At 31.8% G+C, this 17,258-nt stretch overlaps 2 protein-coding genes across 2 annotated transcripts; both read right to left on the bottom strand.

Annotated features, from left to right (window-relative positions):
* Positions 1-6,636: 6,636 nt before the first annotated feature.
* LOC120075199 (40S ribosomal protein S26-3-like) lies at positions 6,637-8,405 on the bottom strand. Its single transcript, XM_039028402.1, has 5 exons — positions 8,275-8,405; positions 8,113-8,205; positions 7,803-7,887; positions 7,579-7,712; positions 6,637-6,932 (listed from the first exon to the last, which is right to left on the bottom strand). The coding sequence occupies exons 1-5, from the start codon at positions 8,275-8,277 to the stop codon at positions 6,858-6,860; spliced, it is 390 nt and encodes a 129-aa protein (XP_038884330.1). The 5' UTR covers positions 8,278-8,405; the 3' UTR covers positions 6,637-6,857.
* Positions 8,406-10,646: 2,241 nt separating this feature from the next.
* On the bottom strand, positions 10,647-13,015 carry LOC120075896 (reticulon-like protein B16). The gene is made up of 5 exons (XM_039029635.1): positions 12,617-13,015; positions 11,974-12,154; positions 11,679-11,820; positions 11,297-11,366; positions 10,647-10,937 (listed from the first exon to the last, which is right to left on the bottom strand). The coding sequence occupies exons 1-5, from the start codon at positions 12,729-12,731 to the stop codon at positions 10,771-10,773; spliced, it is 675 nt and encodes a 224-aa protein (XP_038885563.1). The 5' UTR covers positions 12,732-13,015; the 3' UTR covers positions 10,647-10,770.
* Positions 13,016-17,258: the final 4,243 nt, after the last annotated feature.

The following is a 17,258-nucleotide window of genomic DNA, read 5'->3' on the forward strand; positions in this document are numbered from 1 at the left end:
ATTTTTTCTTGTTGGCACATTTTCTTCTTTCTTCTTTCTTCTTTCTTTATTTTCTTTTTTACTTTCTTTTCTTCAGCTTTTGCTTCTTTTTTTTTTTTTTTTTTTTTTTCTTTTCTTTTCTTTCTCCGATTTTTTATTCTTCCTTTCTTTTTTTATTCTCTTTCTCCAATTTTTGTTTCCAGTTTTTGCTTCTTCTTCTTTTTTTTTTTCTTTCTTTTCTCCGGTTGTTGCATCTTCCCTTTCTCTTTTTATTATTTTTTTTTTAATTTTCTTTCCTTCCTCTTCCCTTCTTTCTTTTCTTTCATTCTCCAGTTTTTGCTTCTTCCCTTTTGTTTTTTTTGTTTCATTTCTCCAATTTAAGCCAAAATACCAACCAAGATTCTTGCCCGACTTTCTTTCGACTTAAGTGTTCCGACTGTGCAAGATGTCTCCGATGCGGTATTGCTTTCGATTTTATGATGAATAAGCCAATAATGGGATTTTTTTTTATTAATTTTCTTTCTTTTCTCCAGCTTTTGTTTCTTTTTTTTTTTTTTAAGAATTATGAGGTTGAGTTTCGCATCTAAGATTTGAAAGTACCAAATTCATAAGTGACTTAGCACCAACAAGTCAATCATCAAGTTTGGTTTTTGGAAACATTTCTTAAAAGTTTGAAATAAGAAACGAGAATAGTTATTAAATAAGTTTATTTCACAAAAAATGAGAAATGTCAACGATATCAAACAGGCCAATAGTGTTTTTTTTCCCTTTTTATAGGACTAAGAGTATGATGTCTATCAGAAATAAACTTGAAAAATTGGCATAGATGACCTAAAATGAAGGGGACAAATTGAAATATTTGTGTATTTGTGTACCGAAATATTTTTATATTGATAATATCAATTATTAGTGATATTAGTGATAGAACTTAGATAGATATCAATCCTATTCATATATTTAGTGATATCGAATTTAGGTAGATATCAATCGTAGAAGTCTATTAGTGATAAAAGTCTATTATTGATAATCATGATAAAAGTTTCTCAATAATAGCTACTGATAGCTTTGAGTGTTAATCGTTCAAAATTGATAGTCACTAATGGAAGTCTATCTATGATAGCCACTAATGTTTTTCTATCATTGATAGCTTAATCATTGATGATTTTTTTCACAGTTAATAGCAGCTTATAGAAGTCTATCATTGATAGCCAACTTCGTGAATTTAATTAATAAAGTCGAATCTGGAATTGAAGTGTAAGTGGAATGCCTAGAAGTTATCACTAATAGCATGTTATCAGTGATAAAAACTATCAACGATGACATGTTATTTAATGGTAAAAAGGAATGATAGAAGTTATCTTTGATAACATGCTATCAATGATAGAAGTTATCACCGATAACTACGATATAAATGATATCAGTGATATTGATGATAGAACTTAGGTGATATCAATATATCGATGATATGAATGATATAAAAGTCAATCATTGATAATCATTGCTAAAAACTATCTGTGATAGCCACTAATTGCAACTATCAATGATAGACATAACTATCAGTGATAGATGTATATTAGTGATATGACTTAGTATCCATCTTTTGAAACCAATACTTTTGATGTTATTTGACGTACAAGAATTTATATATATCTATTATGTGATATTGGTGATATGACTTGTGTAAATATCAAATATAGTCACTTATAGACCTTTTATTGATAGACTTCTATCACTTATAGCTTTAAATATTAATCCCTTATAGCTTTAAATGTTAATCTTTGAAAGATGATAGTTTCCTTTTAAAAGTTGATAAACTACTTATAAAAGTCTATCATTGATATCCATTGATAGTTTTAGGTGTTAATATTTCAAATTTGATTCCAATTTATCAAAGTGTATCCAAGCCATTAAAAACTTATAACAAATTAAAAGGTGTTATTTCAAGTGCTACTATTTTATGGTTGTATTAATATTTCTCAAATTGAAAACTATCATTGATAGCAGCTAATAGCTTTTAGTTGCTATCATTGATAGTTTTTGAATTGAGAAAATCAGAAGAAGAATTGCGAAATGGTGAGCTGCGTGTGGGCTTTTTAGTCATTTATCTATATAACTATCTAATAGCTGCTATCAATGATACCTGACGCTAATTTTATGTCATATCCCTAATATGTTTATCCTTATTCTACATCTTTGATTATTTTAGGTCTGATTGTTATTTGTATAACCAACTATAAAATTTATTTGTCTATGTCTATGCCAATATTTAGATTGTTCTATTTGTGTTTGATATTACGCTTACGAAATCTTACACATAATGTGAATTTAGTTTAAAATATATATAATAAAAAAGAATAGTTATCCTTTAAAAGGTGATTAAATTACAATTTAGATCCCTATAATTTGTTTAGTTATACTTCTACAAGTTAAAATTTAGAAACCATTTATGAAGATTTTATTAAATCATAGACACTAAATTCTAATTCTGTTCCAATCATAGAACCAAATCGATAATTACCCAAACATGCTTTTAAAAGAATGCAACTGTACCTAATCCCCATGTAGCCTTTTTTATATGTAATAAAAAAATTTAAAATAATCATAAGAATTATGACCACACACCTATTCACGTGTCGACAAAATATCCAATATTCCCAAACTAACCTCAAAGCTTAATCTTACGTTAGATTACAATTAGGTTGTATTTTTTTTAATTAAAATATTAGTGCATCTAAATTCATGTTTATATATATGTTTTCAAATTTACGTTGAAATCTCAAAGTTTGTTATCCTTCTGTCATTTTAAATTTTAAGATCTCATCTTAGTTCTTTTTAATGGGAACAATCAATATTATTTCCATGAGAGAGCATGCGGAATCGTTGAATTCCTTCACACGAAAATTCATATTGTTAAGGTTGTTCAAATGACCTGACAACTCGAACAACTCACAACCCAAATTGTTAGGATTGAGTTGGATTAGTTTCAATTTTGGGTTGGATTGGGTTGAATTTTTTATTATTTTTTTTTTTTTTTGTTGGGTTGGGTACGGTTTGTACTTTTAAAAATTCGAGTTGACCTAGCACACCCTGAGTTTCTAATATATATATAATAATAATAATAATAATAATAATAATAATAATAATAATAATTTATAAATTATTATAATTCATATATATTTTTATGATATTTATATGAAGTTTGTAATAGATATCTTGGATTTTGATATTTAACATTTGAGTTTTATGAAATTTTAATTATTAGTATATGTTGTACACACATTTAAGTATTTTAAGTTAATAAAAAATGTAATAAAAAAGAAAAAAAAATAATCCAACAAGTCAACCCAACCCAACCTTATCCAACTCATGTACACTTCTATTGCCCGTTCACGTAGATGGTCGTCACTGCATCAATTACCTCTCACTATTTGAAAGTAATTTTAGTCAAGTTGATTGGAGTCAAAATCTTCGATCGATTTTGTGCAAAACCTTCTCATTTAGGATTTTTATCAAAAAGCTAGTGGGCTTTTCTTGGAATTACTCAGCCCCTACTAATATTACACATTCAAATTTCTTTTAGGTGCCCCAATAGGGTATGAATTTACCGTTTGAAAACTTATGGTCAACCATTGGATAAATATCAAAATTTATTCTTGCTCACATGACCAAAGTATACTCATATTGAGAATGTGAGTTATAGGGAGATTATAGAAAATTCGTTTGGTTTAATAATGAGTGCTAGTTCTAATTTCTCAAATTGAAAATATTGGTTCAGTTCGAGTCATGACAATCATCTTAGCATACGTGGTAGAGTTGAAAAGTTGAAGATTGGAAGTACAATTGTTTGACAACACTATTAAACATCTTCAAATATAAGAATATTTTTTTTTTCATAATTTTCAATAATTATTTCTAAGAATGTGAGGAGTTTTTTGATGTTTCTAAAATATAGTATTCCTTCCCATCAAAAGACTTTGTTATATAAATTATTTGTATGGTGATTGATTTTATATTATTGTATTGGTAGATTCAACTTACAGAATTTTAATTGTTACAAAGTATTTGGGTATGACTAAGATGTATTTGTGGTGGAAATTCAATCCATAGTTATTTTGAATCGGATGTATTTATTTAAGACAATGTCTAAATTTTGATAATTTTGTTAGAAACCTAATTTTGCATCAACAATTATTGTTTAATTATGTTGTTATAGATTTTGTTTAGGCAATGCTTTCCTATTTCTTAAAGATTTTATTTGATGGTTATGATGGGTCATTGAAAGCGGTTGCTTGTCCCCATACCCTCTACTTTCTTTGGAGACTATTATAGGCACCAAATTTATCAAATCGACCGAATCTTCCAAGTATTTTTTTCGAACTTATTGTTTTTTTTAGTTTGTTAAATTGGTATATCATGGTCAATTTATATTTTTTTACTGGATTTTTTGTTGGAGCAGTTAAGATTATTGGAACTTGTTTTTAATTTATTGGAATTTGTTTAGAACTCACCGTAACCGTAGGGATTGGACAATAAAAGTATATTTGATTTTAGAAAGCAATAGATTTCGTTATTTGGCCATTTTTTCAAATTGAAGTCGTTTTGGCCATTTTCCAATAACACTATCCTATTTTAATCATTTATCCAATCCACTCTATTATTTTGGGCTACCCGATAGATAGGTACAACCAAGCTACATCAAGTTTTTTTTCACTTTCATAATCAATTAATTTATTGTTCGGCATTCAATAATGGCCCCTTTTTTGGGCTGGTCCATATTTGACAAAAAGGAATGAGATCTCTACCCAAAAATTTTAAAATAGGCCCATATTACGTTAATGTCTTCAACTTTTCATTTTTTCACTAATATATATATCTTCTCTCTCCTCCATGCACATTCTCTCTCCATCATGCACATTCATTCTTTCCTTCATACTTCAAGGCCCTTACTTCTCCCTCCCTCTCTTTTATCCTTCTCCCTCCCTCTCTTTTGACAGCAAGAACGGCGATGCAAATTCGGAACAGACGAACGATCATGGTGGACTCAAGCAAATGAACTACTGACGATAGACTCGGAGCAGCAGACCGATTCAACTTTATTTCTACCTATTTTTTATATATACTACGATATATATGTACTTTTTTTAGCTTTTATAAAAATTTTGATATACGCTGTGATATAAATATTCTTTTATTTGATATAAACGAGTTTTTTTTAAAAAAAAAACTCCACATTTTATGATATATACAAAATTTGATTGTTGTGATTTCTACCTACCTAAATGATATATATGATACATATTTTACGGTGTTGATGAAATTTATGAATTTGTATACTGGTATATTTAAAATATTAGTTTGAGTTAATATTTAATTTATAAACTGTAGTATATTTCATATATTGGTTTGAATATTTTTATACATCTAAAATAACCATTAATTCATTAAAAAAAATCAATAAGTTGATACGTGAAGAAAATAAAATTTTATTAAATGTATTTTCTTAAATTGAAAAATGAAAAAAATTACGGTAAATACATTTTCTCTTTCCAATTGATAAATGAGAAAAATTATATTAAATACATTACTCTCTATAGTAAATGTACTCTCTCTTCATCATTAAATTTGTCTCGAAAATAGAAAAATATATATAAATCGAATATAAATAAATGAAAAAGAATATAATTATCTAAAATTAACCCTAAATTCATCTCTCTTTTTTTCCTTTTTTTTTTTCTTTTTTTTATGAAATAGGCCTCCTATGAAGAATTCTCTTTTTTTTTTTTTTTTTTTTTTTTTTGTAAAGATCTAACTCGTACCATGGAGGGACAAACCCTCCTTTTTCTTCTACTTTCTAAGTTCCGATAACTGATCTATTTTTTAAAAATGATTCTACACAGCCTTGCGTATGACAGTTCTCACAGCCTGATTTCAGTAAAAAAGAAAATACAAAAGATTAGTTTACTATGAATTATGAGTTGGGACAGCGAGCCCGGAAGGGAGGAAATAAGCTGGTTTTAACTGGACCCAACCGATCGAAACTGAGCCTTGACAATTTGATTCAAAAAACCAAACCCAAACTCAAACGTGCCTGTTCAATTTGGTCATTAATTTTACACAAAACCAGACCAAACCAAACCATACACATCTTCTTTGTTACAAGAGATCATGAATGTTAAGAAAGAGAATAAAAAAGAGCTACACTACATCATCAACACTCCAATAATCAAAATTAACTAGGGATAATATTTTTTCAACTAAGATTAATTTAAACTATATATAATATTGCAAGTCATTGGATGGTAATAGCATAAAAGAATATTGATTCCGGTCTTGCATGTTTATCAACCAACCTATTATCTTATCGCCAATCACTTCATAAAATTGTTCTTACCTAAGCCACTGCCAATCACATCCAGACTTTCTCAAATACAACCAAAACTAAGTTACTAATCGCAAGAACTTCACGAGGATGCAAACTACATTTACTTATAATAGGGCAATCATTTAAAGGAGGCAGCAACAGGACTTGTCAACGGCTTTAAATTGTGTGAAGGCGGGGAGCTCTCACAAAGATACAACCAACAGAATGCTATTTCTCAACCACTGAATAAATAAAAATTCTTGAAATGATCGGAATAGGAAACAAAACATAAAAGATTTACGAGAAACAATAGATAGATCATAGAGTCGTGACAGAAAACAAAAAAGATGTCCAAGTAGTAGACCCTGTTAAATACAAAATTGATCAGATTTCAGAAGTAAACATAATTCGATACTCAAAACAAAGCCCTCAAAATATATTGAAAAATCCTAATTAAATTGAAGTCCACGAAATTTGAGAAACCATGAGAAAATTAAATAGCACATAAAAGGTTCCTTCAAGCACGGGGAGGAGCTCCACCAGCTCCAACACGAGGGGCCTGTCCTGGTTGTCCAGGCTTTGGCGCATCATCCTGAGAAAACATGAACAGAATTCAAACCAATTAAATAAGCACCAACATAGAAACGGATTTGTACTTGTAAAAAACAATAGAAACGGATTCAGAATAGAGTGAGCGCAGCTTCACACAACCATAAATTATCCTTGTAAATAAACTATCTAAACAGCAAAACTTGTTTACTCAAGCTCCATTAAATACCAAGTAAACAGAATTAGCAACCTTCAAATTTGAAATTGTGAGACTTATGAACAAGCAAGGGCAAAGAATAACACAACAGTCATTACATATGAATCTTCAAGGCTATTTCATCATGATGGACAATAACAAAAATGGATAATGGAAAACAGCAAGCTTGGTAAAAAGAAGTTATAGAATCAGCACAAAACATGTATCAATAGGCTCATGAACCGACCATACAACACTGGGTAACGACAGTAGTTACATAACTCAAAGACCCAATTCTTAGCAGCCATATCGCAAAATAAAATAAAATAAATAATGAGAAGCTAATCATCCATTGGAAAATGCTGGAAAAGGTAAATATAATAGAAAAGAAAAAGCTAACCATACACGGGCTCGTATAATTAGTCATATCAACCATGGAAAACTAATCAAACGAAAGAGCAAGAAAGAAAATCAAGTTGAATCGAAGATATACCCTGCGTCTAATGAAGCGCTGTGGAGGCTCACGGTTCCTCCTGTCAGTGCGTGATCGAACCCTCACAACGTGAGAGTGGATGGCACAAGAAACACAGTATTGCATCTTGGCATATAGCTTGGGAAGAGTGTATTCTGTATAAAAAAAACAAACGTCGAAATTATCACTCAGAAATTGCAAAATTGGAAGATAAAGGAAAAAAACGTTCAAGAACAAGATCATACGATCATAGACACAGGCTTCCTGAACATCCCTAACAGCTGCTTGTTCAACAATGTTCCTGACAAGGAACCTCTTGATGGCCTTGTCCTATTCGCGCCAATAAGAAATCACGTAACTAGATATTCTATACGAAACAGTGGGCCAAAATCACACAGATAACTGAAAATACCCAGAATACCAACAGAAATCACAAGGGAAAGTAAAACCCCGGTTGTGAATGTGACGAAATCGATAGTTATTATATTCAGATGGTAATACATCGAGCAACATCGATAGCAAAGAGATGCGTTGAAGGGGAGAAACCCTAGGTACCTTAGGGCAGCATTTGCCGCAGTTGGAACAGCGGATGAATTTGACGTGTCCTCGTCCATGCTTGTTGCGTCCACCGTTCCTGCGCTTAAAAGTCTAAACCAAAAGAGAAATCAGCGATATTAGAGGAGAACGAAACAGAGAGAGGAATGAGGATTGGTTTACCATTGTAGTGTCGTAGATGGACGAGCGAACGAGAGAATCAGAAAACTGCGGCTAGGGTTTATGAATTGGGTGGTGATCCTTTTATATGGAGACGAAGCAGAAGGTGGCTTGGCCCATTGCATTTTTTTTTTTTTTCCTTTCTTATTTCTAAATTTAATTTTTGGAGACCATTGGAATTGGTATTTTGGATTGAAGAAAAATAAGATTTTAAGAAATGTTATTTTTATTTAAACTCTTTTTTAAAAAATATATATTTAAAATACATGTTTCAAAATCAGTAAACATTGCATTTTTCTAAAATTAATAAGTTAAACCAAACTGCCATTATATTTTGTTCATTTATGATTTTTATATTTTTAAAATACACATTTTAATTAACATAATTTCTTAGTAGTAAAAAGTACGTATCGAGTTATGTGTTTTTAGAAATAACTATTTTTATCTCTTCATATTTTCTTTTTGTTTCATTATTTATAAAATTTGTAAAAGTGACATTTTTTGTTTGCGAAATTTAGAGTTAGTGTCTATTTGATCATGCCATTTTTAATGAGATACAATTGAATTATAAGTTATTATAATGCTTTTAAATGATTTTTGAACCCCTTTGATGGTTAGTTAACCAATTGAAATGCATACATAACATTGAAAATTATGATTGAATACATTGTTTTAATATGTTGTTTGCCTTTCCCCTTCCTCCCCTTTCTTCTCCCTACTCTATACTTACTATTGGCATTGTTGCTCACCTCACCCTATTGTATCAATGCTGCCATCTCTACGGGACAAGTAAAGAACAAAAGTTCATTTCCTCGAACCATTTGAGATGTGAGAATGAAAAACTGTTCGGAGACCAAATAAGTTCGTTTAATAAACAACAAGGCAAAAACTTTTTCATTTATTTGTGATTTGTGGTGTTAAGATCCATAATGAAGTATAAGGGTGTGTGCAAAATTCGGTCCAAATGGACCAACTGGGCCAGACCGAACCTTTTTTTTTTCCCTTAATTTTCAACGATTTCTCGGCTTATTGCCTGAAAAAAGCAACATATTTGGTTCAGTTCTCGGTTCAATAGCTAAAAAAACCATAAAGAACCTAACTGAATCGAACCAAATTTAATATATATATTTATTAGTTTTCCAATTAAACCAAACAGCCCGTGTTTCCTCTCCATGGTGCAAATAGAAAAAAGCCCATTAGCCCAACCAAAGTAGAATATATATTTCTTTTTTACAATAGGGGATTTCTTAAAAATAGGTTCATATCACTTTAATAGATCTATTGACCTCATTATTTTCCTATTTATAATTTAGCTCTCATCTACGTTATATATATGTATGTATATATTACTATCTCCCATGCATTTTCTCCTTCCATGCATATATTCTCTCTCCATGCTTCAAAACCATTTCTTCCTCTCTTTTTTCATTTTGATGTGTGGGTTGCATCCGATGACGGGACGAGCATGGGATGACAAGAATGACAATGGAGGACTCGGAGTAGACGAACGATAATGGTGGACTTGGAGCAAATGAACAACGACAACGGATTCGAAGCAGACAAAAGGCGACGACGAACCCAATTCAACTGTTCGTTTTATTTTTTACTATTTTTTATATATACTATGATATATATGGCTTCATGTATTATGATATATACAAAATTTGATTGTTTTGATTTTTGACTACCTAAATGGTATATATGACATATATTTTATGGTGTAAATGAAATATATGAAGATTTATATACTGTGATATATTTCATATATTAAAGTATATTTAAAATAACCATGATTCCGTCGAAATATTCTAAGATATATCTAAAATAATCATTAATTTGTCAAAAAAAAAAATGGATACGTGAAAATAGAAAATAAAATTTGAATACATTTTTTTTAAATTGAAAAATGAAAAAAAATCACAATAAATACATTCTCTCTCCAATTGATAAATGAGAAATATTATATTAAATGCATTTCTCTCTATAATAAATGTCTATCTCATCCTCGTTAAACGGCTTCGAAAATAGGAATATATATATATAAATCGAATATAAATAAATGAAAAATGGTATAATTGTCCAAAATTAACCTGTCATCTTTGAAAAAAAAAAAATTCAAATTTTAAAATATTTATGAAATATTGGACTTTTTTTAGGCCTTCTATGCAGAAACCCCAAAAGGAATTCAGTCTCAGGATTAGACCTTGACCATCCAGATTCAAAAGCTTGCCCCATTTACAAGTTTCAAACCAAAATATTCATAAATATAAAGTTAAATAACAATTAAAAGAATGACATTTTCTTCTAGCAATTAAAAACAAAAATATGTGATAGCTGATCCAGAATGGTTGACTTGAAATCATTAAACCTGGGTATGCAATACATGGCCAAGCAATAACCTTCAAGAATCCAGTTAACAGGGCATTCATTTGTGATGAAACTGTATTACAATTTTCCTGTGGTGTAGTACAACTATAGAAAAATTAAAGACAGGATTTTTCACTGATCTTTATCCTTGGATAGACTACCAGGGAGTCTGCTGAAAACACTCTCATCCATCACTCTATAATGCTTTCTAAATTGTTGGCGGATCATTCCGCAGTATCTGTCAACATGTTCATCGTATTTGCTGTACAAGGCGGGGATGGTTATCGAGATGATTGTTCCTGTCATCGAGTTAAATGACAAAAATCGACATCACAGGTTAAGAAGACTCGGTTACAAAGGGGGGCAATAACATTTTTTTTTTTGCTAGATCAGTAAACTGAGTGAAAAGCACGAAAATGATGGTCATGGCAATGCGAAGTACTTGGAAAAGGAAATTTTAGATAGTATTCATTTCTTGTAAGGAGGAAACACAAAAGAAAATGGTGAATGGACGAAACAAACAAAATTCCATGAATGTTTAATAATCGATGAGGATCAAAATAAAGCTAAGTGGTTGATTGCTGTAATTCACCAACAGATGAAACGTATACAAACTAAAGATATGTCACTGTAAGTGTTTTAGGATGTTTGTACATACCAATATATGCAAAGGTGAAGAAAGAAACGTAGCTACCCATGACGGATAAAAGCCACAAACCGATCACCATCTGCAAAAGGTGCTTACAAGGTTACTCATATTATAGCAGCCAAAAACAAAGAAGTAGCAAGCCAACATTATGCTCTTGAAGTGAATATTAAGTTTATGCATTCTTGAAACTGTCCTGTAAACATTCACTGCCACATCCAAATGGTTGATCTATTATTTACAGAGGAAAAGTACTTAAAAGCCTATTAATACTTTTCAGTTTTGCCCATTTAATTCAAGTATCCAATAATATAGGATAATAGGATTTGGGAGTCAGTGTAAATCACATATATGATCATTCAAGCAAGCCTTTAGTGGTGCTTCAAATACTAACCCTGAAAAAGAGTTTGAAATCATTGCCAAGTGTGATTTCATGAGCCATAAGTAAAGTGTTATTGATTTTTGCCCGAAGCGATGCTGCAACGTTATTGACAAACTCCTCCGACAGAGCGAGTTGCGGTAATGTTTGAAGTTGCCTGCATACAGAGAGAAAAATGAAGAAAAGCTAACAGGGAAAACACATAATCTGCTGGAAAGAACAAAACAGTATAAGCAAAAAGTATTTTGCAAAGTTTATGATATGCAAGAACTTCATTATGAATCAAAACATAAGTCAGCTGTAGCCATACTTGTTTCGGAATGCAGCATAGTTTGCTCGAAGAAACAATAGGACAACCAAAATCAGCAAGACATCCGAACATGTTGTCAACAATGGCAATCCAGAGTACTCAATTAGAAGCCAAAATACTGTAGCAACAACAACAATGCCGAACGAAACATGCCGCTGTTTCCACAGAAGAATATCAGCCGCTATGCAAAAGAAGAAACAGTCAAAATTCTTGATTATCAAACCAGAGAGGGAATATCATCATCAGTTTTAAAAACTTTTCCTTCTAAGACACAAAGAAAAAACATGAAAACCACTCAAGAAATTCGTAATAAACTGGAAAATATCAAATGTAGAATCCGATTCCCAAAAAAAAAGGTAACAAAAACTTCAAGTTTCAACGGGTCAAAGCCGTAATTCAAGTGCAAAAGAGGGAAACAGATAAATGATTAGAATATCAACGAATCTGGCAAACCCATTTCAGAAAACACTTAAATTCAAGCTTCATATTGTCCTGTGTTCCATAAACAATCAAAACCCTCAAGAATCATCGGTTGCATCAACAGATTCAACATCAATTCTCGAAAAGGAGACGAAGGAATCTAATTCAGAAACGTGAAATTGATCGAGGGACAACGAAATTATGAGAAGGGAGAATTGAATACCTTTACCGCCGCCCATGGACTGGTGGAGTAAAGTTTGCCGGTCACATGAGGTGCAGGGTGCGTCTTTCCCGTCGCCTTCAACGTTGCCGGCGGTGGTATCGGAAATATCGACCATTGCAGTTCCGAATTGCTCCGGTCAGAGTGAATTCTGGAGAGGAAGGTTTAGAGTCAAAATTGAAGCTAGAAAATTCTTGGGGTTTCTGTATGATCGAGGATTCAGAAGATAAAGCTGGAAACGGATTTCACGCAATTGAAGAATTTTTTAATTTCCAAATTCAAAGCCTTCCCTCGTTCTTGTTCTGCCCTGAGAGGCTGAAAAAGTCGCTTTTTTATTTATTTTATTTTACTTTCTTCTTCTTCATCTTCTTTAGATGGGGGGTTTTTGGGTTTTCTACTATTATTTTAATGGAAACGTTACAGTTGTTTTATGGTTATTTTATTGCTATAGTTTTTTTTCAAGTTAGGTTTTAAATATAAATGTATAATGAACTTTCAATTATACTCCCAATAAAACATCTCACTCCCTCCCCCAAATATATATTTTCTATTACATATTTACATGTTTCTAATTTGAGAACAATTGTAAATTCTTTTAATTTGAAAGTATGCAGACTAGAAATGGGAATATTTAGTCACGTTTGATAACCATTTTGTTTTAAGTTTTTATTTTTTAAAATTAAGTCTATGAATATTTTTTTCATCTCTACTTTTCACCAATCGTTTAAAAAACCAAGCCAAATTTTGAGAATTAAAAAAAAAGTAGCTTTCAAAAAGTTGTTTTTGAAATTTGGTTAACAATTCAATTATTGTACTTTAAAAATATGCAAATCAATGTAAGAAATGTAAATGAAATAGGCTTAAAAATAAAAAACCAAATGGTTACCAAATAGGGCCTTCATTTTTATTTAATATGTTATTGTTCATACTAGATGAAATTGTTTTGGTTATTTTATAGTATAAGTGTTACATTCTTTAATTTTCTTTTTGTTTCTTCACTTCACTCGAATGCATAGACACTTTAATTCATAAGCTTGTGGATATTCTTGATCCATGGACTTCTTGGATCGGCCTCTGACTCAAATGCAATGAAATGTTTAAATGTCAAATTGTCCACTCTCAATCTCCGAGTCCCAAATAAATGGTGACATTCTTTATTTATTGAGTTTTTTTGGAGACCCTGTATGGGTTTGAGCTTGTTGAATTTCTGCCCAACTTTTAGGAGGTTAACATAATACTTTTAAATTGACTTTATTTAAATTTGGCTCAATCTATTTTAGTAAGCACGAGCTAACTTAGCTTTGGGCCCAATCAGCATTTAGCATAATTTGATTAGACTAGCTGACATTACCTAATAGCACAATGTTTAGACAATTGGTGTCATTTGATTTGACAACTTTTATGTCTTTTAATTTAGTTTAACGATACATGTAATTTTGAAATTGATCTCAAATTTATCCATCAAAATTTGAACTACTGACTAGAGATGTCCATGGGGCGGGGCGGGGCCGAGGATGCCATTCCCCATCCCCGTCCCCACTCCCCATTTCATTCCCCATTCCCGTGAAATTCTCCATGGGGATCAGGGCAGGGATTCCCCGCGGGGAATTTTTCCATGTTACTTTTTTTATTTTGTAAAATGCTAATTAATTTAAATTGAGCAAATTTTAATTAAATAATTAGCTCTATCACTAAATTGTTTATTATGATTAGTTTTATATGAAAATTTGAATTTAAAGATAAATTCCTCAATTTTTACCTAAAAAAATAATTAATTTTTTTTAGTAGAAATAAAAAAATATAGATCAAATTATTCACATATATAATCTAAATTTAAACATTCAATTTAAACATATGCATTATGTTTTCCAATAAATAATCAAATTTGAAATTTAAATGTAATATTTATATAATAATAATAATAACATAACATTAGATAACTATACTAAATAAATATGTAAAAGCTAATCGGGAAAAACAGAACTATCTAATACAACAGCTATCGGGGCGGGACGGGGAATGCATTCCCCCTGCCCGTCCTCATTTAGCTCACGGGGATTCCCCCCCCCCCCCACTCCTCCCTCCCCATTCCCCGCCTAATTAGGGAATCCCTGCCTCGTTCGGGACGGGGCCGTCCTCGGACATATCTACTACCGACGTGTCAGTTTGTGATTGACCGAAATTTCTTAGTCAATCGTTGTTGTTTTCTCGACATGTGAATATGAGAATTCAAGCCTCTAATTCTTTAAACTTTTTTTTTTTTGTATAGTAGGAATAGAGGATTTGAACCACATACCTTTGAGTTTTTAATACTTCTACGTCACTGCATGTCAGTTGGACTATGCTCACCTTTGTATTTTTTAAACTTTGAAGTTAAAAATATGCTAAAATTATCTATTATTTTATTGAATTGAATTATATTTCTAGTAAATATATATGTTATTAATATGAAAATTTACCTTAGGTTGAGGAAGAAACCAAATGGACTAAGTTGTGAGGATTTACATTTATAATATTATCTTATGAATGCTTGTGATTCTTGAATATGTTTTAATTTCTGTCTTGATTTATGTTTGGATGGATCCATTGAATACTATCATTGACTTGCTAAAGTTTCGTAATTGGCATGACATATAACCTTTGCATGAATCTCCAAGTAGCACAAATCAAAGCATGCTTGTGTGTAAACTATTGGTTTATTCATGGTGATAGCACAAAAAAAGTGTTATCTTTCTCTTTTTAATTCGGGATCGTTGGTCTATTTGATGAGCTTAATTAATGATTTTGTAGGTTTAAGGTGCTTAGGAGGTAGAATCGACTTTATGGACCATTTGGGGTTAATTTGGAGCAATTAGAAATTAAAAAGAGCATTCAGACTTTAAAGAGGCAATGGCAAAAATGCCCCTAGAGGCGCAGTGCATAGTGTCACGACACCATAAGGACGCACACGTGTCAGACATGTGCGCAGAGGAGGAACGTCGTTGCACTACCCCCCAGTGCTATTGGCAAGGGCGCTATGGCGCTGCGCAATTTCTGTATATACGAATTTCATTTTTTAGACTAATTTTGAAGCTCTAAGCTTGGTTTTGGCCATTCTTAGCCAAAACCCATGTGATTTTTTTTTTTAATTCTTTTTTTGTATTTTGACACTTATTTGTATATTTTGGCATCAAATTTTGGATTTGATGAATGGTTGAAGGCCCAAATGTCGATTTTGAGTTTTATTGGGCTGGATTTAGTGAGATTTTGATGTATTCTTCTTGGGTTTTCTACTTCTTCTTATTTTCTTTTCCTCATTCGAATGTCTAGAATGAATGTATGGGGTAGATTAAATTGACAACATAATCATTAATACTCATATGTTCATTCACTTATGCTATGTATGTTTAGGTGTCCGTAATAGCATCCAAAGCCTGCTTAACTTAAGTAGCAATAAGTTTTAGTTATAACTATAGTTCGATTGCTAGGATTCTAGGATCATCAGTAGCAAAAGATAATGAAACCTAAGAAATGGAAATACGCTAGGTTAGGTTTGGCCAATTTAATTTAATGTCCTAAACAATTAAAGAGCTTAATGCGATTAGCTAAGTGCATAGGCTTGCATGATAATACTTAGTTAATTTAAGAATCAAATCATGTTGCTTTTCCTTTGGGAATTTGTCTAGATTGTTGTACATTCAATTAGGCTTAAGAAGTAGATAATCCATGAATAATTGCATGATTAATCAATGAATTGGTCCATAGATAGCCCAACAATATCTTAATCAACGAAGATAATCTCGTGTTCTTCTCAATCTATCTTACTTTTCACACTTTAAATTTTCGCATTTAGTTTTCCTATTAAATTAACAACCAAAAGCATCTCCCCCCCCCCTTTTACTGTTTTCCAAAGGCTAATTTAGCTTAGAGAGATTTTATCCAAACTTGCCACTTGTGCTACCTTGTATTATAGTAGTCGGTTCAGTAATTTATCAATATTATTTGATTAGGAGAGGTTTTCTAGTAATGACAAATCCTTTTCCGATCAAATTGACATCATTGCCGAGAGCCAATTAATTTCTCTTCTAACAACTTTTATGAGTCTATGCAGAAACCTCTTCATAGGCAACAAAAGTTCTTGAGCTTCCAGTAGGACAATCTTTATTCCAAATCTGAGGCTAGAATTGATCTTCAGAGTTTGAGTGACGTAGTTGCTCAGATTACTGAATCAATTAGAAGGTGAGAGGAACCCTTGTTGTAGCCATCCTCCAAGACTTCCGAGTGGAGCAGAAGTGAAGTAACCGACATCAACCGCCATGTTGAGCAACTGGTTCCTCAGTCTCTAAACGGTACGATGTTGGATTCTTTAGTGTATGAGCTTGCTAGTTGTGCTTCTCAGTTGAGCAGAAGTCTATTGAGTCTCACCTAGAGACCCAGGCCCCTCTAAAGTTGAAGACGTCCCATTCCTTCAGCTTGTAGATCATTTGCCTTCACTGTAGAGTCAACCAGAGTCAACCATCGTCTATGCCATTGAGGTCGAGTTTCTTGAGGGATTCTGTTGATCTAGTGATGATGAGGATAAGTATGAGCCCGAGTTTCACCTCGAGGAGCCTCAGGCAATAGAGTTGGAGGTTGTAAAGCCTCATTCTATTCTTCTTTCTGACCT

Source organism: Benincasa hispida, chromosome 4, assembly GCF_009727055.1.
Source record: "Benincasa hispida cultivar B227 chromosome 4, ASM972705v1, whole genome shotgun sequence".
NCBI lineage: Eukaryota > Viridiplantae > Streptophyta > Magnoliopsida > Cucurbitales > Cucurbitaceae > Benincasa > Benincasa hispida.

Excerpts from the sequence above, each read along its gene's own strand:
- LOC120075896 (XM_039029635.1), bottom strand. The coding sequence starts at position 12,731 with ATGGTCGATATTTCCGATACCACCGCCGGCAACGTTGAAGGCGACGGG. Across the intron at positions 11,821-11,973 it reads TATGCTGCATTCCGAAACAA|GCAACTTCAAACATTACCGC; the intron begins GTATGGCTACAG and ends CTCTGTATGCAG. Across the intron at positions 10,938-11,296 it reads CTTCACCTTTGCATATATTG|GAACAATCATCTCGATAACC; the intron begins GTATGTACAAAC and ends ACTCGATGACAG.
- LOC120075199 (XM_039028402.1), bottom strand. Across the intron at positions 7,713-7,802 it reads GGAAGCCTGTGTCTATGATC|AATACACTCTTCCCAAGCTA; the intron begins GTATGATCTTGT and ends TTTTTTATACAG. Across the intron at positions 6,933-7,578 it reads AGCGCTTCATTAGACGCAGG|GATGATGCGCCAAAGCCTGG; the intron begins GTATATCTTCGA and ends ATGTTTTCTCAG.